Source organism: Rhinopithecus bieti, unplaced genomic scaffold, assembly GCF_001698545.2.
Source record: "Rhinopithecus bieti isolate Rb0 unplaced genomic scaffold, ASM169854v2 scaffold_6063, whole genome shotgun sequence".
Classification (NCBI taxonomy): Eukaryota; Metazoa; Chordata; class Mammalia; order Primates; family Cercopithecidae; genus Rhinopithecus; species Rhinopithecus bieti.
In genome coordinates, this window is record NW_016805186.1 from 2,043,887 (window position 1) to 2,070,894 (window position 27,008).

The window sequence follows — 27,008 nt, forward strand, 5'->3', positions numbered from 1 at the left end:
GAATTTATATGCTAGCGATAAGCAATCATTTTCTTAAACTAATTCACACATACGTACTTACCAGTAAAAAAAAAAAAAATGACATTCCATTAATGCAGTGAAAAAATAATGTGTTCGGGGTACCCAGGCAGCCCGATAGCATCACCAGATACCTGCATCAGCAGCTAAACGACAGCTTCTGGCCTCCACCTGCAATGCTGTGTTTTCATTGAGAGGTTGCTGTACACCATGTTGTACTTTTTTAGGCGAGAAGAAACGTCAGAAGCAGTGGAAGGATCAGGGAGTGGGTCCTGTAGGGGTGGGGAGGCATCTGCTGGATGGCTTTTCAGAATGTTTCCTCCAGCATCACAACAGACGTCTTAGACGTGTCTCTTTGATTTTAGGAACTGACATGATTTCCTGTTTGGTTGTGAATGCACAGTGCGTTCGTTTTCAGTAAGCCTATCACACATTTTCACCAGGTCTGCTATAGTTACTTTTTGTGCCGTGGTGACAATGTCGTCTTCATGGTTGTGAGCCTGTTTTGACTGTGACTGACTATGTGAGGTCAGGTGTGGAATTTCCACTTGGAATATCATATCGGCACTCAGGAAGGTTTTGGAGCCTTTGAGACTTTCAGATTAGGGATGCTCAACCTGTCTAGTGTGCTCTGTGGAATTTGGTGCTCCTAGACTACCTTCTCCTGCTGTACTCAGGTTCTCAGCTGGTGCTCAGAAGCCATGAGGCTCGCAGGGCACTTGGATTCTGGGTTAAAGGGTCCGTCCTACCTCTTACTAATACGGTGGGTAACCTTGGGCAAGCCACCCAAACTCTGCAGCTGTGCCCCCTCCCCTGTGACATTAGGGCAGTGAACCAACGCTCTGTGACAAGTGCATGGGTGAACAGACACTTGCTCAGCTCTCGGGTAAGGGTCTGGGAAATTTCACACACATCGTCAGCTAAGGCTCACACAGTCCTGTGAGGTTTGTCACAGCATGTGTCATCCCTGTTGTCCTCAGCAACGTCAGGGACTTGCTGCAGATCTCTCTGCCAGTAGTGGCAGTGCTGGGGTGTTCCGGTCCCCATTCTCACCTCCTGCCTGGTACAGCTGGCCCCAGCTTGATGGAGGAGCAGCAATGATCAAAATATTTCCAAAGACATAAAGAATACAGGTTCAAAGGGCTTTGTATGTGGAAAGCAGAACCCAAGTAGAAAACGTTATTTTGTGTCTCAGGATCCTGAGATAATGATTTTTCTTGAGTCTTCTTCAGAGGGGTTATTTTATTGTTAATATAGGAGGACTTCAGGATATGATGAAGGTGCATATGATTATTTTTATAGTGTATTAGTATTGATACCGAATACTGTATATATCCGTGGTGTACATGTGATGTTTTGGTAGAAGCATATGATGTCTAATGATCAGATGAGAGTAATTGGAGTGTCCATCACCTCAAACACATTCATCATTTTTTTGTGTTGAGAACATTCTAAATCTTCTCTTCTAGTTATTTTGACATATACAATATATTGTTGTTAACTGTAATCTCCCTACGATGCTATGGAACACTAGAATGTGTTCTTAACTGTATGTTGGTACTGATTAACCCACCTCTCTTCCTTTCCCCTCATTCTTCCCAGCCTCTGATAACCCTCATTCTACTCTCTACCTCCATCAGATTAACCTTTTTTTAACCTCTCACGTATGAGTGAGAACAGAGATGCATATTTTTTCCGTTGAGTTTGTTTTTAATTCATATCTCTACCAAGTAGCCCTCATATTTATTTTTCTCTTTTTTTTTTTCTTTTTTTTTCTGTGTGTGTCACATAGAAGGTTTGTTTTTCTGGTTTTTGTTTTGTTTTGAGGTGGGGTCTCATGCCGTTGTCCAGGCTGGAGTGCAGTGACACAGTCACAGCACACTGTACCCCCCAACTCCCGGGCTCAGGCGATCCTCCCACTTCAGCCTCTGAAGTAGCTAGAACTCATCAAGGCAGCCTCCACTACTCCACAGCTGTTTTTTTAACTTTTTTTTTTTTTTTTTTTTTGAGACGGAGTCTCACTCTGTCGCCCAGGCTGGAGTGCAGTGGCCAGATCTCAGCTCACTGCAAGCTCCGCCTCCCAGGTTCACGCCATTCTCCTGCCTCCGCCTCCCGAGTAGCTGGGACTACAGGCGCCCGCCACCTCGCCCGGCTAGTTTTTTGTATTTTTTAGTAGAGACGGGGTTTCACCGTTAACTTCTTATTTGTAGAGATAAGTATGTTTATCTGTGTTGCCCAGACTGGTGTGGAATCCTGGCCTTAAGTGATCTTCCCACCTTGGCCTCCCAAAGCGCTGGGATTACAGGCATGAGCCACCATGTCCAACCATAGAAGTTTTTAATTATACTCTTTTGTTGTAGAAAAATTAATAGAAATAAAAAAGCAAAGCAGGTAAATATTATCCATAGCCCAGCCAGGCACGGTGGCTCACGCCTGTAATCCCAGCACTTTGGGAGGCCAGGAGGGCAGATCACCAGATTCACAAGGTCAGGAGACTCGAGACGCATCCTGGTTAACACAGTGAACCCTCGTCTGTAACTAAAAAATACGAAGAAAAAACTAGCCCGGAGCGTGGTGGTGGCGGGCCTGTAGTCCCAGCCCAGCTACTCAGAGGCTGAGGCAGGAGAATGGCCGTGAACGGGAGGTGGAACTTGGCAGTGAGCCCGAGATCACAGCCACTCGCACCTCCAGCCTGGGCGAGCCAGAGCGAGACTTCCATCTCAAAAAAAAAAAAACAAAAAAAAAACACAGTTATTCATAGCCCACCACACAGCAAAAATGGCTATTAACTTGGTTCCCTATACCTACATCTACATAACAGATACTGGATTTAATAGTTATTTTCTTCTGCACTATTTCATGAACATTAGATTATTTTTAAAATGCATTAGGACTTTGATCCTGAAAATGGAAAAGAGTCATGCCTGAAATCCCAGCACTTTGGGAGGTGAAGGCAGGAGGATTACTTGAGCCAAGGAGTTTGAGACCAGCTTGGGCAACATAGTAAGGCCCCGTATCTACCCCAAAAAATGAAAAAGTGGCTGGGCATGGTGGTGTGTGCCTGTAGTTGGCAGTTATCTGGGGGGCTGGGGGGAGGAGGATCGCTTAAGCCCAGGAGGTTGAGGCTGCAGTGAGCTGTGATTGTGCCCCTGCACTCCAGCCTGGGCGACAGAGCAAGACCTTGTCTTTAAATAAAGAGAAGAAAAAGAAAGGAGAAACCTATTTCTCCAAGATCACGACCTTCATCTCAATCATCTAAAATGGGTTCTGTGGAGCTTCCTGGGCTCAAAGCTTCACACTTAGGGATGATAAGGAAGACAGCAAAGTAATGAACAGCTTTCAGCTGTCATTCAGCAGTGATTTAGGATAGGTGTTTGCTAGGGTAGCAAATGTCAGACGAGTCTGTAAAATTGCTCTATCCTGAAGGGTTTCTGTTTCTGGCAGCTTGTTCCAGAGCGTGTTGGGTGAATACTGATGTCAGAATATATGAGTGTCATGTACTTTATGATGCAGTAATACCCAAGAAGGGGCTGAGTCTACCAGTGCACGTGGTAAATGACACAAGACTTAATGACAGTCTCAGCAAGCTCCACCACACTTGCCTCCCTTCTCTCCCTGCAATAAGCCAAACCTGGGGCCTTTGCAGTTGCTGGTTCCTCTACTCAGAATGCTGTTCCTCCAACTTTTCAAAGTCACCTAAATGTTGTTTCCCTTTAGGTCTTCCCTGCTATCCCATTTGAAGTAGCTTTTCCCCTTCCCCGCCACCCAACATGGCATCACCATCTTCGTTTTCTCCATCACACTTGTGCTATGAAGGTATCTCATTGCTTTGCTTGGCTGTTGCCTGTTCCCTTCACTGGCCAGCACGCCTCTTGGAGAGAGACCACGCTGACTGGTTTTGTCCACCACATCCCCACTGCCTGTGACAAAGTGCCCACCCACAAATGCTTGCTGGATGAATGAATCACATTACGGCTGTTGGTCAGATAAAATGCATGGCAGCCAAACGTCATTAAAGTTTTTGAATCATTTTGCAAAACATTCATATTTGGTTAAACGTAAGATGAAAGATTAGATAAAATATGACCGTGTAATATGTAAAAGTGAATTGAATTGAATAGTACATATGGCAGAAGTGGTTGAGAAAACTGTAGACGTCAGAGTCTCAACTCTCGTTGCTTGGCCACCCTGTAGCGATAGTCTTGGTTGAAACATCATGTTGGCAAAATATTTGTGTTCATCACTAGAGCAAAGAGATGGAGGAGCAAAAAGTTTTCCAATTCCAGAGAAAGGACAAATCTATACCTTTATTAAAATGTTTATGTCAACATACGTCTTAAAACATCTAAAAAGGGGACACGATGGAGACTCCGGGGTACATTTTATATCTTGTAGAAAATAAGTGCCATTTCCGAAGCACCCTGTGTTTCCATTGTGAGGTTGGTCTGGAAGAATATGGTAAAAAGTTCTTAGCAGCACAAACTTTGTGTTAAGTTTTGCTATTTTTGTGCACACTGCACTCGGGTCACTTCGAGGGCTGTATAGTTAACAGGCAGCTGCTCTGCTGAGGCCTGATGGGCAGAATCCTACTGAAGCCAGGCTGTCTGTCATGGACTGCTCCTCACTGTAACAGCACCCAAACCACCATCCTAAGGGGTGGGGGGCTGTGCTTTGTCGCTGTTTTTTAATTTCGTGGGTTTAAGTCACCTGATATTCTAAGCGTCAGTAAATGTGCAGAAGGTGCTACTTTGTAAGCAGAATGAAAAACCACACGCATGCTCATGTTTGAGAAGGCAGGTAAAAATGGGAATGACTTCTAGGTTTGTGGCATGAGATGTGGTAACACCAGGAAAAAAGAAGGGGTGAGCAAAGGCTGTGCGTTGAGCTCCTTGATGGGCAGCTCTGCAGCTGTGACCTCTGGCCTCATAACTGGCTTTTTAGTCTCATATAACTTCTGCACTTCTAGGGTATGTGGGCTGGCTCAGATTCAGTTCATTGGTTGGAAGTCTGCGTGGTGTTAAGTACTGTGCTTTGTGCTAGAGTGAGCAGGCCCTGCCTTCAGGCAGCTTTCCTGGGGCTCCCAGAAAAGGGCAGCCGAGTAGGGAAATGCTTCTCTGTGCCAGCTGTTGCCCAGTGTTTTCCCGTGGTTTTTCCTTAACTTCACATCGATTGCAAGGCCCTCGGCCATCCCCCCTGGCATTTTTCAAAGTTTTCTGCACACAGAAGTCTTATTCCTTTTTATTAACCTCCCTCCTTCCCGACCCCACACGCAGCATGTTAAACCTCACCTCACGGGGCTCCTGGCCTTGGCATCCGCGTGGACCTGCACAGAGGGTGCTGCCAGGCGGTGAATTTGTACTGGTTTTCCTAATGAGGGCATTATTTGCTTTTTAGGCTGCCCCCTTGTTTATAAAATATGCCAAGAGAACTAAACGACCCGCTGTTCCCAGTCCTTATTTACTTGTCCAAACCAAATGTTTATGTCCTTGAATACTAAACTTGAAGAAAAAGGATTCCTCCTCGTGGGAAAGCTATGATCACTGAGTTTTTTCTAAACTGTCGCTGCAGGCCTGCTTTTCAGTCAACATGCAACTTATCAGTGACTTTAGGAACAATTCAGACCCGCTTCCTTTGCCCTAGAGAATGGGCTGGGGGAGCTCTAGGTTCCTGGGTCTGTAACTGTTAGTATCTCCCTGAGACACCTCCTGGCCCAGGCGCAGCATTCGGAGCTTGGCTTGGCCCAGAACCGTTCACTGAACATAACATTGGGCCTAAGGATGTAAAAAGGAGAGGAAGAGAAAAGGCAGTTGGCAGTCACAGGGATGATGGTTTTCTTTGGTCACCTGTGCCTGCGCTGGCTTTGGGCATGCCCCGTGCTGGCCAGCTTGCTGGAAAGCCAGGTTGGTGTGGGGCAGGACTTCTCAGCCTGGGCAGCAGGTTCAGGATCACCTGCGACACTTCCGGAACACAGGCTGCTTGCCCCCAGCTGACTCAGAACCTGGCATCCGTGTTTTCTGGATGCTGACCAGGTGAGTCTGATGGAACCAGGTTCCAGGGACTGCCCATGATGGCTGTGGCTAATACATTTTGTTCCTCTCAAGTGGAATTTCCCCATGGGCATCTTACTTGAATCACTTTATCTTCTCCTGGCAAGTTTTGTGATGAACACACACTTGTCACCTGTCCTTGTTTCTTTTTCCACGAGGAGAAACATTTCCTTGTTACCTTTGCCAGATTACTTAGGAGAAGAGTGTAAATTGAAGCCATTTATCTTGAAATGTGCTGCAGGGGCACGTTGTTTATACAAGTGAAAGAAATTGTAACAGGGTTATTTGGTCTGGTCTGCAAGGAAAAGGTGTCTCAAGTTTTCCTTTCTGCTCCCCCCTTCGGCTCCCCCTTTCTGCACATAGTTTATTAGTTAGAATTAGGTTTGTGTCTGTGACAGGTGGGATAGCCATTAGTGGGCTTAGTGAGTATTTTTTATGTTTACTATTAAAGTTAATAATGCCATTAATAATAAAGTGAATGTTACTGCTCACACATCAGCCAGTCTCATGACCAGAGTTCATCTATTGTGTATCCTATGGAAGGTAGTCAGATAACAGATAAAACATGAGTTTGCAGTGATTTTGCTGTTCTAATTAAACGTGTACATGTTTGTCAGTTGGAGGACGAGTAAGTCGTGAATTAAATTATACTCGCCAGAAGATTGGAGAAGAGGCTATGTTTAATCCTCAACTCATGATACAGACCCCTAAGGAAGAAGGTGCTAACGTCCTGACCACAGAAGCACTCCTGCAGCACCTGGACTCCGCGCTCCAGGCCAGCCGTGTCCACGTATACATGTACAACAGGTAAGGCCTACCGCGCCCATCTACTGACGAGCAGCAGGTAAGGCGGTGGGAGAAGGCTGCTGGTTTAGGTCCTGTTATTTTAGTAAATGGAGTTGCCCTGGAAATGCACCTGGATTATTAGTTCAAATAGCTTTGCAATGAAAGGATATTTTTCGTCTTGATTTGTTTCTTCAAGTTTGGTAACAAAGCAAGTGCATTACTTTATAATGTATTGCCAGTAAGTATCTTGGCACTGTCCCCAAATGAGGATGACCCTGAGCCAGGTGGGGTGTATACACCAAGACTGTAAGATGTTTCATTGCTTAAGAGATTTTCGGAGCAGTGATATTTTGAATTGCCCTTAGTGAACTTACAAACAACGTGAAAAAGAAGAGCTGTTTCTTGTGACTTTGTACTCGTGGTTATTTTGTGTCACACAGCGTGTTGGGGGCTGAGCCACCATGGGAATTGTTGCTGACACCTTTTTGTATTTTTTTTGAGACAGAGCCTCACTCTGTTGCCCAGGCTGGAGTGCAGCAGTACAGTCTCGGCTCACTGCAACCTCTGCTTCCTGGGTTCAAGAAATCCTCATGCCTCAGCTTCCCAAGTAGCTGGGACTAGAGGCACCCACCACCACGCCTGGCTAATTTTTGTATTTTTAGTAGAGACAGGGTTTCACCATGTTGGCCAGGCTGGTCTCGAACTCCTGACCTCAAGTGATCCACCCACCTCAGCCTCCCAAAGTGCTGGGACTACAAGTGTGAGCCACCATGCCTGGCCCGCTGACACCTTTTGAAAAAGTCATCTTTTAGCATCATATTGCTGATTTCACAATGCTGTGAGTAGAGTAAAGCATTAGGAAGAGTTCAAAACTCGGTCCTTTTTCTCATGTATCTAGACTGTCGGTTTGTACAGGGCAGGGGCCACCTCTCGCCTGTTTTCACCCCAGCATTGAGAACAGAGTGGGCATTCAATTTGTTGATTGCTATTGAGGTTGGCATCACTAAACCCCATTTCCAGGGGACCTCTGAGTTGACGTCACCCAACCCCATTGCCTCCCCTAGGCTTTCAGCACCTCTTCACTGAGGCCTTCACTAGTACCCTTTATTTTTCCCAGAAGAGGTGAGGAAGGAGCAGTGTAGGCATATTCGGCAGGCAGGGAGAACCAAAGAAGAGAATAAAATTAAGATTTTTACTTGTCCCTGCTCTAACCTCTGCTTACATTCCAGCTTGACAGGATCCTAGGGACAAGCACAGCCAGGGGCAAGTCACATATCCATATCTTTGGCTTTGGCACATTCTTGTTTGCTTATCTGTGACCTGGGCTTAATGGTCATGTGTGTTGGTGTCCTCCATGGTCCCCAGAGCAAGATCAGATATATGAATGCAAGGGCCTTAGAAAATGTAAAATCATGTTTCTGCCAGGCAGACTTGCCCTGCTGGTCTGTAACAAGCATTGTAGGGAAGCAATACCCAGTGTAGTTTTGCAGAATGTGAAGTGGCATCCCTGCGGGGAGCCAGGAAATGGGTGTCCTAGGGCCACTGCAAGCATGGCCAGTGTATTCTTAGTGTGTGTCACCGACACGCTTCAGGAGGAGATGTGAGGGTCTGTGCAATTAAATTACACTCTTAAGCTGAGATGGGTCGAGAGTCATTTTGTGCATTGGAATGAACTTTAAGAACGTGGAGTTCAACCCATCCCATGTTCTAGGTGAGAAAACTGAGAATTAGACTAATTAGAGCATTTGTCCAAGTTCATGCAGTTATGAAATGAGAGAGCAAGGTTTCAAAGCCTTTTTCTGGCTTCAAGCCCGTTAGTTTTTCTAATGCATAATGATGCTTTTCTCAAGCAAGTGTAAATGAGAGTTGATCAAGTAATATAAACTGAGAACCAACTCATGCTGGACATTCTATGTTGATGCTATGTAGAATTACAATATAAATATGTCCATGGATGGGTGGATGGGTGGAGGATGGAGGAGAGATGGGTAACTTAGGCACAGCTCTCAAAGAGAGGAAAGACATGAGTATAGGCAGACATGGACAGAGCAAACGTGGGCGGTCCCCATGACAGCTGCGCAGGAGATCTGGCCAGCCAGGGCTCTAGAGTTCAGGAGAAAGGGGTCATTTTCAAGAAGCTTAACGGCGGGGGTGGGGGGGGGTGACATTTCAACAGGGCGCTGAGAGACAGATAGGAAGGCACAGGGAAGAGGACACAGTAAGCTCCTGGGGTGAAGACAGTCCTGCCTTAGGAGGCCAATAACAGAGAGTTGGGAGGGAGGTTTTTACTTTTTTTTTTTTTCTTCCCTTGGACTTTTCCATCCCCACCACTTTCAAATTTTCTCTCTTTTTCTTCTTTTTTTTTTTTTTTTTTTTTTTTTTCAGTTAGACTGGTCTCCCTAACACACTTGGAAAGATATGGGCATATATAATGCTTTTCTAGAGACAATGAAACTCCAGATTAATTTTTTTTGTTTGTTTGTTTGTTTTTGAGAGATGGGATCTTGCTCATCTAGGCTGGAGTGCAGTGGAGCAATCATAGCTTACTGCAGCCTCGAACTCCTGGGCTCAAGTGATCCTCCCACCTCTGCCTCCCGAGTAGCTGGGACTATATACATGTGGCACCATGCCTGGCAATTTGTTTTTCATTTTTTTGTAGAGACAGGGTCACTCTCTGTCGCCCAGGCTGGAGTGCGGTGGCACAATCACAGCTCACTGCCTCAGCCTTCCAGGCTCAAGTAATTTCCTGTCTGGAGCTGGGACGACAGGCATGCACCACTGCGCCCAGCTAATTTTTTAAGTTTATTCATTCACTCACTCATTCATTTATAGTAGAGATAGGGTCTCACTTTGTTGCCTAGGCTGGTTTCAAACTCCTGGCTTCATGCTGTCCTCCCACCTGCACCTCCCAAAGTGCTGAGATTACAGGCGTGAGCTGCAGCACCCAGCCCCAAATTAATTCTTGATCTGTATATTTATTCACATTTCTGTACGATAGGAATAGAAGAGACGGTGAAGTTAGAATTTGACCCACCTGGCACATGTTGTTGTTTATAATATTAATGGTTAAGAGCAGAAGAGTTCATTTTGCACACTACCTATTCAGGACAGGATCTGCCAGTAAAACACCTCCGCACCTGAATGTGTGTCAATACTTTGCAGACCTCATTTAATCCCCACCTATTTTGAATTTGTGATAATTCAGCTGGGCTGCCCTGAAGTTGTTTAATGTATGTAGAAAAGCAGATTAATGGTGTAAACAAGATTATTGGGAGAACACTTAAGAAAACAAGACTTTTCAAGTACTTTGGTAGCATTCATTTACATAAACACCCTACATGTTAATTACGATTGAGTATTATCTATTCATTAAAGCAAGCTTGCTGGGTCTCTACTTGGCAAAAGCTCTGCTCGTTTTGACAGATGCTTAAAAGTGATCGAAATTGCAGTTCTTTTTATATGTTCTGTCATTCTGAATTTGCACTAATTTTCTTACCTTCCAGTGAGAAATTTTTGTCTCTGCTTTTCATTTTATTAGGCAGTGGAAATTGGAACATTTGTGTTACAAATCAGGAGAGCTTATCACAGAAACAGGTTACATGGATCAGGTATATTTTCTTCTTGTTGGCAAAAATTTCTCAGGAACACCCCAGTAGTATGCCTTAACCTAACGCATGGCCTCTTCTTTTTAACTTCGACAGATAATAGAGTATCTTTACCCTTGTTTGATTATTACACCTTTGGACTGCTTCTGGGAAGGGGCGAAATTACAGTCTGGGACAGCGTACCTCCTGTAAGTGTGTGATCGCGCTTTCTGATGTCTGTGACTTCTCTAGGACTCAGTGTTTCTGATGTTGCTTATCATTGCTTGTTCCATTTCGGTTTTGAACAAGAAATAAAAACATTGAAATTCCATGTGCATTTTTTGAGTGAATAGTCAGGGGAGAGGGGATTTCAGCAGAATGTTTTTTCTCTTTTCAAAAAACAGTTCTGTAGGCGTCATTAAATTTCATTCACTTTTACCAACCTATTTATATGCAAATAAAATGCAAATTATTGCAGAGTACGTGTGATTTTTTAACTCTTTAAAATGTTCGTAGTTTCGAAGACTAGGCATTTAGACACTTATTTTTTAAGGAGAGATTTTATTAGTGGGTACACATCAGAACGAAATATTTTAAGTTTGAGATCTTCCTGTGAAGTAAAATGCTAACCTTTCTTTAGATCACACTAATGGCATTTAAGGGGAAAATCCAGTATCTGTGAAGGCCACGGTAGGGAACACGTCACCGTTTAGTAGTTGGATATTATATATACTGCATCATTTAGAGAATAATTGTTAATCAGCATGGACATTTTCAGTTAATTATGCAAGAGTGAGAGCTTGGGTTATTGTCTCTGTCCTGGCTTGCACATATCTGCAAAAGCAATTTGCAGTGGCCATCCCCTGACCTTCAGTGTACAGTTTTAGATGGGAAATAAGGGGTTTTGTGTTTTCTGGTTGGGAGATTCCGAATAATGACTTCAGCCTGGTTAAGCAGCTACAGTGTGGTTTGAACCACATAACAGGCAGCCAAAAGCCTTTCTGGTCTGTCAACAGCACAAATTCAAAAGTGAGTGTGGGGGGAAGTGGCTGTGATGGTGGTGATGGCAGAGGCCGCAGGGGGCTTGCCCATTCCATTGCCAGGCTGTCAGAGAGCGCTCATAAGTATGGAATTGTTAAAGGTAGCAGAGATCAAATATTTTGATTGATGACATTTACAAAGCATTTATTAGGCTGCCAAGTGCTAATTTGACATTGTGACGCCCTCTTTTTAAAAAAAAAAAAAATTTAATTTTGGATCTGTCTTTTGGTTAATTTTGTCTGTAGATATTAAATATACAATATCAGCAATTAAAGATTGTTCATTGCCCTCATTATGAGTCCTCTCTCTGCTTAGCATCTTCAGTCATGAATTATTTTCCTGACCTAAGTTTGCATGCAGATATGCTGGAAAGGAGCATTTGTTTTGATGCCAGAGTCCCAGAATTGCAGCATTGCCAGGAGCCTCCTACAAGGCGGATGCAGTGGGCGCAGCCGTGTTACTTTACGATGGGTTTAGAAGGCTCTTTTCATGGTCTGGTCTGCTGATTTCTTTCGCAGAGGTAAACCTCCTTTGCGGTGGACAAACTTCGACCCTTTGGAATTCCTAGAAGAGTTAAAGAAAATAAACTATCAAGTGGACAGCTGGGAGGAAATGCTGAACAAGGCTGAGGTTGGTCATGGTTACATGGACCGCCCCTGCCTCAATCCGGCCGATCCCGACTGCCCCGCCACAGCCCCAACAAAATTCAACCAAAGTGAGTGTCAGCGGTGGGCGCTCCCAGAAGGGGTGGAGAGCAAAGCACTTTTTTGTTTCCATTCATCGCTCAGTTTATTATTTTCATTTTTAACATTTCATTCTCCGCGATCGTCTTTGTCTACGGAACTAAGTTTGTTTATAGAGCTAAATTTCGCTGTAAGATTTGCCATGCGCCTCTCATTAGCCTAGCTATTAATGTTCTCTCTGAAACACACAAGCCCTTACGCTGGATTTTAACAAGGCCTGTGACCTGCCTACTAATTCCCGTAATTATGTGGCTGTCTTTTTATTTTAGCCTCTTGATATGGCCCTTGTTTTGAATGGTGGATGTCATGGCTTATCCAGAAAGTATATGCACTGGCAGGAGGAGTTGATTGTGGGTGGCACAGTCAAGAACAGCACTGGGAAACTCGTCAGGTAAGCCAGCTCCAAAGACAATCTATGCCCTCTAGTCTTCTTCCTTTCCTCAAAAGCCACTTCCCTCCTGACATCAGCAAGTGTATTTGTGTTAATGCTTAAACCGTTATCCTTGCTAGCTGGGTGGCGTCATAGAATATTAAGAAATACTAGCAGACTGCAACAGCTTGAAAAGCACCTTGTGGGGAATTTTCAAGAATGGATTTGTAGTTTTCATCAAGACTGTAGTTCCTGACCGTAGGGTTTCAGGAGATCGGCCCATTATGTAGAGAAGGGGGGCAGGTGTAAAGTAGGCCGGGAGACACTGGTCAGAGAGAGTTCATGGTGCAAGCTGCACAGTGTCAGATTGTTAAAGGAAAAGACGAAGAGCCAGCGGCTCAATAAGAATTATCCTTTGTGCACTTGTGGACTCTGGTCAGTCAGGTGTCTGGCGTTTCGTGTAAGATTTCTCCCCTGGGAACACCGTCGTCTGGGATTTCTGCACAGCGAGTATGCTTCGCTGAGCCCGGTGTATCTGCTCAAGCTATCTGCTCCTCTCCCCTTCCTGTTTCATGGAATGGAAACTGTGAAAGGAAATTGCCTATTAATTTAATTTTGGGGTCTATCTGTAAAAGGTTTGTAAGGTTACACCTTTAATATGGTACATCAATCTATTAAATAAAATAACCATCCTGGTTCCATTTTAATGGAAACATGTGCTCACGGAGAAGGAAGAGAATTGCAGCCAGTGAGCTGGGGGAGCTGGCTGGGGGTTTGAGGCAGTGGAAACGGCTTCCTGGGCGTACTGACGATGTGCCTTCCCTTGGACTGTGCCACAGCGCCCATGCCCTGCAGACCATGTTCCAGTTAATGACTCCCAAGCAAATGTACGAGCACTTCAAGGGGTACGAGTATGTCTCACACATCAACTGGAATGAGGACAAGGCGGCAGCCATCCTGGAGGCCTGGCAGAGGACATATGTGGAGGTAAACCCACCTTTGAATCGGCCTGCAGACTCGCTGGTTACGCAATTCTTCGTTTTCACCGTTATTTAAAACATTTCTTTCCATTTCGCTTTATTTTCAAAATGTTGCAATTCTGGGAACTTGATGGCATGAAAACTTTTTTCCTCTTCTTTGATGTTGAAAATCCTAGGATAATATCTAAGAGACTAATTCTAATTGGGGTGCCCTCAGACATGTTTAGTAACGGTTGTGAACTACAGAACTAAAGCACCTAACAGTGTTTAAAAAAACACTTGGTTAGCAAAGGTGTCTGGAAAACATTAGCAAGGCATAGAATCTGTTCACAGCTGCAGGCCCCTTGGCCAGGTCATGTGACAGGAGCTGGCCTTTGTTTCCCAAGCAGTGACCTCTGCCAGGCTGCATGTGACCTTTTAAAAGTGGCCAGCAAGTGAACAGGGGGAGGAGGGCTGTACGAATGGGTTGTTTTGGATTAGGGGGGAGCTGATGGGACCGCAAGTCAATTGTGAAGTTACAGAGAAGAGACGAGCAGTCTCAGCCCTGGGGTAAGTACAGCACTCGGAGTGAACTCCAGCAACACCGGCCCTCAGTAGCACCCACTGCCACTGATTAGCCACGGCCCTTGTCCTAAAACAGGGTTCTTTAATGTTAGCCCAAGTTCAGCTTCCCTCCCTGCCCTGGAATCACGTAGAGCTTTTTAAAAAATGCATCAGAAGAAAAGAAGGGCTGGGCTGTGTCACCTGAGGTCTGTGCTGTCGAGGCTTGTGAAGTGTTCGTTGCGTTTGGGCATTTCACCTTCTGTTGTGACTGCAGGTGGTTCATCAGAGTGTCACACAGAACTCCACTCAGAAGGTGCTTTCCTTCACCACCACGACCCTGGACGACATCCTGAAGTCCTTCTCTGACGTCAGTGTCATCCGCGTGGCCAGCGGCTACTTACTCATGGTAATGCTCCACGCCATGCTCCTGGGGGCTGGAGTTCGGTTTGGTGGTTTTAGTCTTTACTTTTCCATGACCGCTCCTGCTTCTTAACTGCTCTTAACATCCACGCGCATCCAGGACAGAGAGAGCGTGGCTTCACCGTGGTTTAAAAGTGGTCGTGTAAAGCATTTTTCCCGTTTGCTGTTGGCCTACCTTTGACTGCTATCATTTTATGTGACGTCCTTGATGTAAAGTTTTGTTGTTGTTGGATTTCATAAGTTCTGCCTTTTGATTTGGGGTGATGGGTGGGGGGAAACATTAGAATCACGCCACATTCTAATGTTCGGCTTTTGTTCTGTGCCCCCATTGTTCTGCTTGCAGCTCGCCTATGCCTGTCTAACCATGCTGCGCTGGGACTGCTCCAAGTCCCAGGGTGCCGTGGGGCTGGCTGGCGTCCTGCTGGTTGCACTGTCAGTGGCTGCAGGACTGGGCCTGTGCTCATTGATCGGAATTTCCTTTAACGCTGCAACAACTCAGGTACTAAAAGAGCCATTCATCCGCTGTCCGTTGACCAACGCCCCCGGACCCCCAGGCTCGGCCCAGCCAGCCTTCTGTGTGTCCTTCTCACCAGAAGGGTCTTGCAGCCTTTTCCACTAGGATGCTACTGGCCTCAGGGAGATGCTGTCTCTTGATGCCGTCCGCCCTGATGGCAGTGGTAGGAAGTCTGTTGGGCTTACTGGTTAGTAGAGACACTTCGCAGATAGGAATGTATGTCATTGACCAGGGTTGTGGCTCTCCATCTCTGGTGGGCATTGGCATGGCTTGCAGGGCTTGTGAAAGCTCAGGTTGCCAGGCCCCACCCCCAGGGTTTCTCAGTAAATCTGGGGCTGGGGCTGAGAATGTGTACTTCAGGGCAGTTCCCAGTGATGCTGGTCCATGGACCACACTCTGTGAATCATTGCTTAAATGAGTGAGATTCCTTCTCATTTACTAGCCTAAAAAAATGACAGTACACAGACCTTCGAAGTAGAAACGTGCAAGCTCTCCTGTGAGCTGAAACTGCTAGGCTTTGGGATGTCGGGTGAATTCTTCACCATGAGGTCACGAAGCTCTGCTTTGGGAGCTGTCAGGCGCTGGTGGCAGTGCCCTAACTAGCTTTAGAATCATCTGAATTGGATCTCACGTGTCTAATGCCAGCATCCTCTGTTTTGCGGTAGGTTTTGCCATTTCTTGCTCTTGGTGTTGGTGTGGATGATGTTTTCCTTTTGGCCCACGCCTTCAGTGAGACCGGACAGAATAAAAGAATCCCTTTTGAGGTAATGTAAAAGCAAAAGACGAGAGCTCTGGGGACTTAGCAGCTTCCTCTGTTCCTGAGTATTTGTTCTTTAATTTTCCTCAGTCTGGCCCAGTAAAGATTTCAGTCCCATGTCAGATGACGTGCCACTGGCTGCCAGGCAATGAAATCAGCTGGAAGACCCTCCGGACATGTATTTGCTATGAGATGTCCCAAGAGCTGCATTTGGGGTGCCTTTGGGAATACGGGTGTTTATTTTAGTGTGACACTTTACCCCTAGTTGCCATACCTTTCCAGAGCCTGCTTTTGCTTCTCTGGAGATGTCTGTCACTTAGCCATCACCTCGCTCCACTCCCTTTTAAAATTATACTTAAGCGTTAAGTCATTATCTTGTAGCTTTCTGCTCTGGATGGGAATAACCATGAGGAACTCATGACTCTGTAGATAGTACTAAATAATGCTGGTGTTAGGGAGCAAGGCAGGTGGCTCTTTCTCTTTCCCTAATGCCAGCATGATAAGCTACAGTTGTGTTACTCTGCCACGTATCTGCTCACACAGTCTGTGCTCCAAGGGGACCCTGTCCAGTGCAGCTCTCAGCGCTGTGGTTTCTTATTCCCAGGACAGGACCGGGGAGTGCCTGAAGCGCACAGGAGCCAGCGTGGCCCTCACGTCCATCAGCAACGTCACAGCCTTCTTCATGGCCGCGTTAATCCCGATTCCTGCTCTGCGGGCGTTCTCCCTCCAGGTGAGCTTCTGGTGATGAAGGCTATGGTGATCCTGAGCGGGGCACTGACTTCCAGCATCCCGTATCTGCGGTCTCTGCTAAGGCACTTCAGTTACTTATGAAGTGAAATAGAAATGCCTATGTTTGAGGCTCTGTTTAACTGGGTGGATGCTGCTTTAAGCTTATAACCCTGACACTCCCTCCAAAAAACTCAGCACCTTTGGAGTTTTTCCTTCCTTTCTATACCTGTGAAGCCCAGATGCCTATTGCCTTGTGGAGTGGTCCTGTCCTTTGTGCGTGGCTTTCGGGGCTACTCTGCGTTGCCCTCTGGGGTCACCAGTGCTGCAGCCAGCTTCTGGGCCATGCCCTGCTTTCAAACACCACTCCCAGTACCTGTGCTTACCCCCTCTCGCGCTGCCCACCTCATCCCAAACAGGCCACCTTTTCTTTTGCTTTTGTCAAAGCAGCCCCAACCCAAGACAGTATTAAGCGGAGGTCACATGTCAGACGGCACTGCAGGACCATGGACTGGCCAGGCTGCCGTGGGGAATTTCCTGCAGGGTGCTCCATGGCGGGCCCTCACTTTCCACCTCCCTTTCCTAAGTTGGCCTCCACAGTCTCTCCTGTCCCCTCTTCTCTTTCCTTTTGGTTCCCTGCTCCCCTCTCAGGCTGCCCAAGCAGATTCACAGTCCCTCTCACTTCCCATGCAGAGCTTCCAGACCAGGCCATCACCTCCAGAGGCCGTCAGCATATTTTCTAATCAGAGACTCGGCTTCTGTGAATTGTAAGCACGGACAGTTCCCTGGGATGGGGATAGAGCTGTAGTCCTTCTGTGCCTGGAGTAAATTACTGACATTGCCCTTGAGCTGCTTGAAACGCATAGGAATCCTAAAATTAGTTACTGTGGCTGATAAAGCAGAGACTTCACCAGTTTGTGCCATGGTCTTCTGGAGCCCAAAGTGGCCTGGAGTTTTGATATCTCAAGATGTTATTGGGGTTTTGTGAATTAATTTCAAATTTTAAAACCTCAATCATTTCCCCTTTCTTCTCTGTGAAGATATGATATATAATTCTCAAGCTGGCCAGGTTTTTAAAGGAAACGACATCTGTGTCACTTTTTAGCCTGCTGTTATGATGCCCAGCGCACTCACACAGCTTTACGCGACTCACCAAGAGTTCTTGCAGATGCAAGCAGGAAGAGAAATTGACCAGTCATGCATCTGGTTTCTGTTTATATTTTGTCAATATGTTTAGTTCTTTCCTACTCTTTTACGTTTGTCTTATACGATGAACCAATCAATCACGTATTTCAATGTCATTTCGCTAGATACCAAGAGGCCTGGGCAACTCCTGATCCTACTGGGTTTGGGAATCAAGGCATCCTTAGTATTTTGTATGAGGCAGTTGGATAAAAGATTCTATGCCAATGGCCATAACCACCAGCCCCAAAAGAAACACAAAAAGGAAAGGCAACAGGGTTTATTTGTATTATAAATCTATATAGAAGTAAAAATAGTGAATCAATGAATAATGTTCAGATCTGACGCTCAAACCAAAGCACAGGACAAGGAAACTCTCTGATTGCTCAGTGGCATGAAAGGTGAGCCAGACTCGCAGCGCAGCTGAAGTTGTAGAATGCCTTTGTGCTCAGGCGTGCGTCTGCTCAGCACCCTGTGGTACCCCAGTCTCATTTCATGTGCAGCAGGTGCTGGTATTGAGAAACCGTTCCTAGAGTCTTTCAGTCGTGGGACCCTGTCTCCCCATTCTCTCTCCTCTCCCCTGCTTTTCCGCTTGCCTTTTTGCTCACTGTCTGTCTGTATCTGCTCACACTCCTTCTTTTCTTCTTTTCTCTCTCATTCTCTCCTCTGCTCTCTCAGTACATACTGATGGCTCATCGAGGCCGACTGTCCTTTAACGACACCCTATGGTGTGGTGGTCTGAAACGCTACATGAGGTTTCCTTAGGAGGAGTAGCCTTGTAGAAAATCCAGTGCGTTAAGTTCTCCCAAGGTAAGCACCTTACAGAGACGAAAATAAGTACTGTTGGTTTTTGTGTTTGTTTCAAACCACCGCAGCATCACTGTAGAAAATTGCAACTATAGTTTCCAAGAGTCCTCATCTTATTAAAGAATGCCTCCCCGTGACACTGGTTTATTCTCTGTCAAAAAAAAAAAAAAGATTGCTGGGCACTGTGGCTCATACCTGTAATCCCAGCACTTTGGGAGGCCGAGGCAGGCGGCACACCTGAGGTCGGAGTTCAAGACCTCCCTGACCAACATGGAGAAACCCCGTCTCTACTGAAAATAAAAAATTAGCTGGGCGTGGTGGTGCATGTCTGTAATCCCAGCTACTTGGGAGGCTGAGGCAGGAGAATTGCTTGAACCCAGGAGGCGGAGGTTGCAGTGAGCCAAGAGTGTGCCGTTGCACTCCAGCCTGGGTGACAGAGCAAGACTCTGTCTCCAAAAAAAGAAAGAAAATGCAAGGAAGAGAGCGAGCTTGCAGTGGTATTTGCAGTGGCCATCAGAAGATTTTCCCTGGTTCTGTTTTAAATGTATTGACCCTCAAATTTAGCCATTATGTGGCTTCTCTTTCTGTTGGTGAACAGTATCAGGTTTGACTCTGGGTGTTCAGTTGTGTTTATATTTGCAAGATGCTACAAATTAAACTTCAAAAGCGAGTGACTCAAGGTGGTTCTGTCCAATAGTAAACTTGCAATTACCTTCAGAATTTTCCATATAAAACTCCAATTTTGTAGACTGACCAAATAATTAGATATTTTTTTCCACAAAGAAACTGTCTTAAACCTCATCAGCCTTTATCTATCTGCCTAAATGCCACCCCTACAGCAGGAATCACTGGTACCAGCTGTAATTCTTTGTAATTCACTAGGGCTTGCTGGTAGCCCAGCAGTGTTTATTCTTCATTGAAAACTCGCAGAACAGAACCCCTTGTTGTTCTATCTGGTCTAGGAGGGTTCGACTGGAACCTCCTCTGCACGTGTCCCAGCCTTAGCTGCTTTGAGGGGATGGGGCATTTCCTATGAGCACAATAACTAGAATTGATTCACAGTTACAATATCACCCCCATCATCTTCTCTGGTTTACTTACACTCTCTTGCCTTTGCAACAACCCTTTTCGCTTTCTGAGCAGCCCTTGCTGGTTATTTTACTATTCTGGTGTACATCTGCGAACCTGGCGTTGAGAAAATACTCCCCCATACATGTAGTAGGTTATGAGAAAGTCAGTTAGACGGGACGCTGCTTGGGGTTCTTCTCTCATCCCTTAATTTCCGTCACGGACACAGAGCAAGGTGCCCAGCAGGCGTCTCTGACCGATGAGGCCTGGTAGCCGAGAAGCTCCCCAACCTCTGTGGTGGTGGGTGTGGCTGGCAGGTGCCCATCCCTGCACCCGTGGGGCTCCCTGTGTCACAAACTTCTGCTCTCCTCATCCTCATGAACACCTGTCCAAAACGGGATGCCCAGGGTCTCTTCTCTACGTTCCACTCCTCAATTCTAAACATGACTGATTGTAAAAGCTAAAAGGATTCGGCCCCCAGGATTACATGCTCCTGGAAAATCTCCGTTAGAATCCTACCTGTTCTTCTTGCCATCCCCTGCTGTCTCACAGTCATGTATCCTAACCCCGTCCACAGACATCCTCTCAGTAAGGGACCAGATCTCACGAAACTCCCGGTTCTCAGCTGGGCTGGGGGCTTTGATCTGATTTACTGGATAACCTCAGGCAGGTGACTTGACTGCACTTCGGGGACGTTATCAGGTAATACTGTCAACAGCAGCGAGCACCTCCTGCTTGCTGTGAATCAGGCATGAATTGACCTGATCTTCATAGCTTCTCCTTTCTCTTCCCCAAAGTGAATTTCAAACCCCAGCAGTACTGAGGTGCTTGAGCCGGGTGCCTCCTCTTGCACAGTCTGTGTTTTCTGTGTGTTTTCTTCACGGGGAGCACCTACCATTCCCCTGCTCCTGACTGACCTCTTTTTCTTTTTTTTCTTTTTCTTTTTTTATTTTTATTTTTTATTTTTTTGAGGTGGAGCCTCACTATTGTTGCCCAGGCTGGAGTGCAGTGGTGCGATCTCGGCTCACCACAACCTCCACCTCCTGGGTTCAAGCGATTCTTGTGCCTCAGCCGCCCGAGTAGCTGGCATTTTAGGCACCCGCCACCATGCCTAGCTAACTTTGTATTTTTAGTAGAGATGAGGGTTCCTCCATGTTGGTCAGGCTGGTCTCGAACTCCAACCTCAAGTGATCCTCCTGCCTTGACCTCCCAAAGTGCTGGGATTATAGGCATGAGCCGCCGCGCCCGGTCCTCTTTATCATCTTCTAAACCCTGCTGAAGCCTCTCCCAGAAAGCCTGCCTTGACTGATCACCCCTACACCCCACTGAGCTGTTCTTCAGCCTGGCACCTGCCTTTATGACGCCATCCATCATTTGGGATTGTCATTTGCGTATAGGTCTTACTCTGTGAGAACTGAGAGTAGGATTTTTCTTATCTTTGTGTCTTCAGCACCCAGCACAGTACTGGACTTTTTAAAAGATCTCTCTCTCAGGTGAATTCTCCTGTCACAGTGGTGATGAGCATATTTGTGTAGGCCTATCAGACAGGTCTTATATACATGAGAGTGGTAAGCTAACATGCTTCATATTTTTCAGTTGATGAAGGATTTTCAAGATAGACCAAGAAGAAAGGGGTTAGGTCGTTTTTAGAAGAAGACTCTTGACAGGGAATTAATTATTAGAAGACATCTCTCCAGAAGTCAGGCTTGCTGGTTTACCTTGAGCATAAACTCACAGTTCCCATCCAAAGCCCTTTGTGGGAGTTCTCCCTTGATGGTGTTAGGTGTCAGTTATAGCCAGGTTTTCTTTCCTCACCCTAGGACGTTTATCAATCTGAGGTTTGTGAACTAAGCAGTTCTTTGAGAAGCCTCGTTTTTTATTTTCTCTTTTTTTTTTTTTTTTTTTTTTGAGACAGAGTCTCGCTCTGTCACCCAGGCTGGAGTGCAGTGGTGCAATCTTGACTCACTGCAACCTCTACCTCCCAGGTTCAAGCGATTCTCCTGCCTCAGCCTCCCAAGTAGCTGGGACTACAGGCGCCCACCACCACGCTCAGCTAATTTTTGTGTGTTTTTAGTAGAGATGGGGTTTCACCATGTTAGCGGGTATCGTCTCGATCTCCTGACCTCATGATCCACCCGCCTCGGCCTCTGAAAGTGCTGGGATTACAGGCGTGAGCCACCGTGCCTGGCTTCGTTTTTTATTTTCAAAGCCATGTCTGTCAATTTCCTGGCTCCTCAGCATCACCAGTGCGTTTCTCTGTGGTGCCCCCTCTGCCATGCCCTTCCGAGCTGGGTCGACTTTCCACTGGCCTCTGTTGGCTTCCTCTATTAACAGCCCAATTTTGTAATTTTTACTAGGTCAGCAGGAGATTTGCCAACACACTGCAGAATCTAGCCCTGTGTTTATTTTAGGTTATAGAGTGACTTTTGAATCTGTACTTATTTATTCTGCCTACTATAATCACACACAGGAATTTCTTTCCGCTTAACTCTCCTTGGCCTTTTGTTTCTTGCTCTCACACCCCACTGGCTACTGCAGAGGCTATTTGGAATTTGCCTATGAAAACCTCAGGGGACACGTGCGAAATGGTATTTCATGTTTTAAAGGGGGACATTTTGATGAGCTCGATCCACTTTATATAAAAGTGTTTAACTGTAAAATCAGGGTCGCGTGACCTCTTGGAAGCATTCTGGAAGGGAAACGCTTCTGTTTGTTTTACATTCTGTCTCGAGCGTGCTCTCTGTTCTGCCTTTGTGGATTCGGTTTGGTTAGGTTACTACAACACGTTAGTAGTTTAGTGCCCAGGTGTGTGCCTTACCGGTTTATGGAATTATTAGAGATAGAAAGGTCCAGAAATAGTCAAGACTATTCCTGTCACATCGGCTCTTGATGTAGCAAAAGAAACTCTTAACATCTGTCATAGTTTCAAACACGTCAAGAGGAAAGGGAAAGAAAAATACTGTTTAAAAGCGTCTTTATTTTCTAAGCGGTCCTCCGATTGGGCGGAGGCGTATTGGTGACCTCTGATTGGGCGCAGGGGCATTGGTGACCTCTGATTGGGCGGAGGCATATTGGTGACCTCTGATTGGGCGGAGGCGTATTGGTGACCTCTGATTGGGCGGAGGCGTATTGGTGACCTCTGGGCGGAGGCGTATTGGTGACCTCTGGGCGGAGGCGTATTGGTGACCTCTGATTGGGCGGAGGCGTATTGGTGACCTCTGATTGGGCGGAGGCGTATTGGTGACCTCTGATTGGGCGGAGGCGTACTGGTGACCTCTGATTGGGCGGAGGCGTATTGGTGACCTGAATTTCTTTCCTGTTCCCAGGCGGCGGTAGTAGTGGTGTTCAATTTTGCCATGGTTCTGCTCATTTTTCCTGCCATTCTCAGCATGGATTTATATCGACGTGAGGACAGGAGACTGGATATTTTCTGCTGTTTTACAAGGTACGTTTTCAGACCACTGTGGCCTTTTGGTTGGGTGCAGAATTGTGCAGAACTCTTTCAGCCTGTGGACTTAGACAGGAATGTGGGTAACAGGGTTTGTGCTGGCATGGAGGATACAGGGGAGGGATTGGACAGAGGCTGCTTCCCTAGGGGGACATCAGAGTCCCCAGGGCTTCCTTCTCCCCTGCCCCAGCTGAACAGTCTCTCAGCCCTCAGGATGCTGGTACCGATGACCCCTTTTCCCATCATGAACTGATGTTGCCAATTGTGGGAGTGTTTCATATTTCTGGGTTAGAGCAGAACAAGATTGAAAACCACCCACCTAGAAGATGTGTAGTCCTTTGGTGGTGGTTTGATTTTGTTTGGAATTATGCTTTGAAGGATTCGTCGTGATGGAACTTGCTTTTGGAAGGCAAATTTAGGATCAGTTCTCCATGTGGCCTCCTCAGACTGACTTTTATCTAGTTCACCAGGCAATGATGTTATCAGCCAGGCGATGTTTCTGGAGTTCAGCAGTGTAACGTTTCTTTTCCTAAGTCAGGGCTGTGTAAAATAGCTTCCCCTTACACAGTGAAAATGGCAGAATGAAAGCAGCGTTTCCCTCTTTAAGCGTAACATTGCAACGTGCTTCCCTCCTTTCAGCCCCTGCGTCAGCAGAGTGATTCAGGTTGAACCTCAGGCCTACACCGACACGCGCGACAATACCCGCTACAGCCCCCCACCCCCCTACAGCAGCCACAGCTTTGCCCATGAAACGCAGATTACTATGCAGTCCACTGTCCAGCTCCGCACGGAGTACGACCCCCACACACACGTGTACTACACCACGGCCGAGCCGCGCTCCGAGATCTCCGTGCAGCCCGTCACCGTGACACAGGACACCCTCAGCTGCCAGAGCCCGGAGAGCACCAGCTCCACAAGGGATCTGCTCTCCCAGTTCTCCGACTCCAGCCTCCACTGCCTCGAGCCCCGCTGTACCAAGTGGACGCTCTCATCTTTTGCTGAGAAGCACTATGCTCCTTTCCTCTTGAAACCAAAAGCCAAGGTAATTTGCCACAACTTAAGACTCTTCCTGTCTTCAAAAAAATAACAGAACCTTTGGAGCTCATCAGATTGCTTTTACTTTTCTTCTTTTGCCTTAAAAAAAATTCATATAAGTATGATATATTTCAGTCCTCCAGAAGTCAACACTTGTAGAGCATAGGGCCATTTTAATGAGGTTATCTTCCATGGGAGTGAACCTCCATGCAGCGAGTCTTTTTATGAATGAGGTTGTTTAAAAATGTGATTATTGCCAGGTGCAATGGCTCATGCCTGTTATCCCAGCGCTTTGGGAGGCTGAGGTGGGAGGATGGCTTGAGCCAGGAGTTCGAGAACAGCCTTGGGCAACAAAGGACGACCCTGTCTCTACAAAATATTTTAAAAATTAGCCAGGGACAGGTGTGGCTCACGCCCGTAATCCCAGCATTCTGGGAGGCCAAGGACAGCGGACTGCTTGAACCCAGGAGTTCAAGACCAGCCCAGGCAACGTGGTGAAACTCCATCTCTACAAAAAATTGCCAGGGCATGGTGCTCTGCCTATAGTCCCAGCTGCTTAGGAGGCTGAAGTGGGAAGATCCCTGAGCCCGGGGAGTCAAGGCTACAGTGAACCGTGATGGTGCCACTTCATTCCAGCCTGGGTGAGAGAGTGAGACCCTGTCTCAAAAGAGAGAGAGGGAAAAAAAAGGCATGGTGCTGTGTACCTGTAGTCCTAGCTACTTGGGCAGCTGAGACAGGAGGATCACTTGAGCCCAGGAGTTGGAGGCAACAGTGAGCCCTGATCATGCCACTGCACTCCATCCTGGGAAACAAAGTGAGATCCCAACTCAGATAAATAACAAAACAAGGCTGGGCGTGGTGGCTCACGCCTGCAATCCCAGCACTTTGGGAGGCCGAGGCAGGTGGATCACCTGAGGTCAGGAGTTCAAGACCAGCCTGGCCAACATGGTGAATCCGCATCTCTACTAAAAATACAAAAAAAATAGCCAGGTGTGGTGGTGCACACCTGTAATCCCAGCTACTCAGGAGGCTGAGGCAGGAGAATTGCTTGAACCTGGGAGGTGGAGGTTACAGTGAACCGAGATGGCACCACTGCACTCTAGCCTGGGCAGCACAAGACTGTCTCACCAAAAAAAAATATATATGTATATATATGTGTGTGTGTGTATATATATATATATATATGAATAACAAAAATGTGATTACTATGATTTTGTTCTTTTTCCTATGGGAGAACAACCCCTACAAGCTAAATCAGGTCAAGTGTGGTGGTAAAAACAAGGTATTAACTAGACAGCTTCTCTTTGTCCAGGCAGAGTCAGTGGTGCTCCCTGGGATCTGTCTGATCTTGTACCTCTTCTGTTCCAGGTAGTGGTGATCTTCCTTTTTCTGGGCTTGCTGGGGGTCAGCCTTTATGGGACTACCCGAGTGAGAGACGGGCTGGACCTTACGGACATTGTACCTCGGGAAACCAGAGAATATGACTTTATTGCTGCACAGTTCAAATACTTTTCTTTCTACAACATGTATATAGTCACCCAGAAAGCAGACTACCCGAATATCCAGCACTTACTTTACGACCTTCACAGGAGTTTCAGTAACGTGAAGTATGTCATGTTAGAAGAAAACAAACAGCTTCCCAAAATGTGGCTGCACTACTTCAGAGACTGGCTTCAAGGTAAGACGCTGTGGGAGGGCTTTGGTCCTTTTGGTCTTTTGCATGTTCAGCTTCAACAGGTTCCTTTGTCCTGATTATGAAAGTGTTAGATTAGAATGTAACACTGACATGTTTCATGGGCTTATAAGAGTTGCTCAAGAGTCTTACCTGGACTGTTTCTGCAGCAGCCTCCCAGCTCTGGCTTTTCCCTGTAAAATGATGCAGATAATTCAGACGAGCTTCTGTGGGAAGGTACAAATGCACATTAGGAAAAGCGGAGCATGTAACACGTGGAGCCGAGGCTTCTGGTGCTTTCCTCTTAGATAGATGGTGACTAGTTTGGTGACCACATGAAATCAAAGTGTGCCTGGGATTACCAGACTGATTGCCAAATTATAGCTTACTGCACCAGGAAACGCTAGATAAGCAGTGGACATAGTCTTAAACTCCATATTTTGACCATCCTTTAAAAAGTTATTTGTCTATTTCTAATTGACTTTGTTTTTAGAGTAGTTTCAGGTTTCCAGGAAAATTGAGCAGAAGGTGCCGAGATGGCCCATGTCCCCCTTCCTCACCCATGCACAGCCCCCCACTATAAACGTCCCGCAGCAGAGGGGTGTATTCGTTACAGCTGATGAACCTGCACACTGTTACCCAGGCTCCATAGTATACGGTTGGGTTCATTTTGACCATTTCTTGATTTGGTACATGAAGTAAAGTTATAAATGCTTAATCACATTTCACATTATTTTATAAATAATCAAATTCTGCTTTAAAATGCCTTTCTTTGTGGGGTGCGGTGGCTCACACCTGTAAATCCCAGCACTTTGGGATGCCAAGGTGGGCAGATCACCTGAGGTCAGGAGTTCAAGACCAGCGTGGCCAACATGGTGAAACCCCATCTCTACTAAAAATACAAAAATTAGCTGGGCGTGGTGCTGGGTGCCTGTAATACCAGCTACTCAGGAGACTGCGGCAGGAGAATCACTTGAACCTGGGAGGTGGAGGTTGCAGTGAGCCTAGATTGCACCATTACACTCCAGCCTGGGCGACAAGAGCAAGACCCCATCTCAAAAAATAAATAAAAAATAAAGTGCTTTTATTGGTTTCTTCGCTCTTAGAAATGTTTCTAGGAAATATTCATCAGCTGGAGGGAAAAAAAAGTCTAAATTTTCTCCTGACCAACTGCATATAAATGTATGCAGTGATTTCAAGAGCATCTGTTCATTTATTCTGCGTTGACACATGCAAAGCCAAGTAGAGAATCAGGATAATTATCCAC

At 46.3% G+C, this 27,008-nt stretch overlaps 1 protein-coding gene across 1 annotated transcript in view; it reads left to right on the forward strand.

Annotated features, from left to right (window-relative positions):
• PTCH1 (patched 1) overlaps nt 1-27,008 on the forward strand; it is a 65,080-nt gene that overhangs the window by 15,836 nt on the left and 22,236 nt on the right. The window contains 14 exon segments of the mRNA XM_017871508.1: nt 6,683-6,872; nt 10,390-10,459; nt 10,553-10,644; nt 11,995-12,174; nt 12,176-12,191; nt 12,489-12,610; nt 13,429-13,576; nt 14,387-14,518; nt 14,876-15,031; nt 15,712-15,810; nt 16,408-16,533; nt 22,913-23,031; nt 23,674-24,076; nt 25,438-25,747. Coding sequence (XP_017726997.1) covers nt 6,683-6,872; nt 10,390-10,459; nt 10,553-10,644; nt 11,995-12,174; nt 12,176-12,191; nt 12,489-12,610; nt 13,429-13,576; nt 14,387-14,518; nt 14,876-15,031; nt 15,712-15,810; nt 16,408-16,533; nt 22,913-23,031; nt 23,674-24,076; nt 25,438-25,747 — 2,163 coding nt within the window.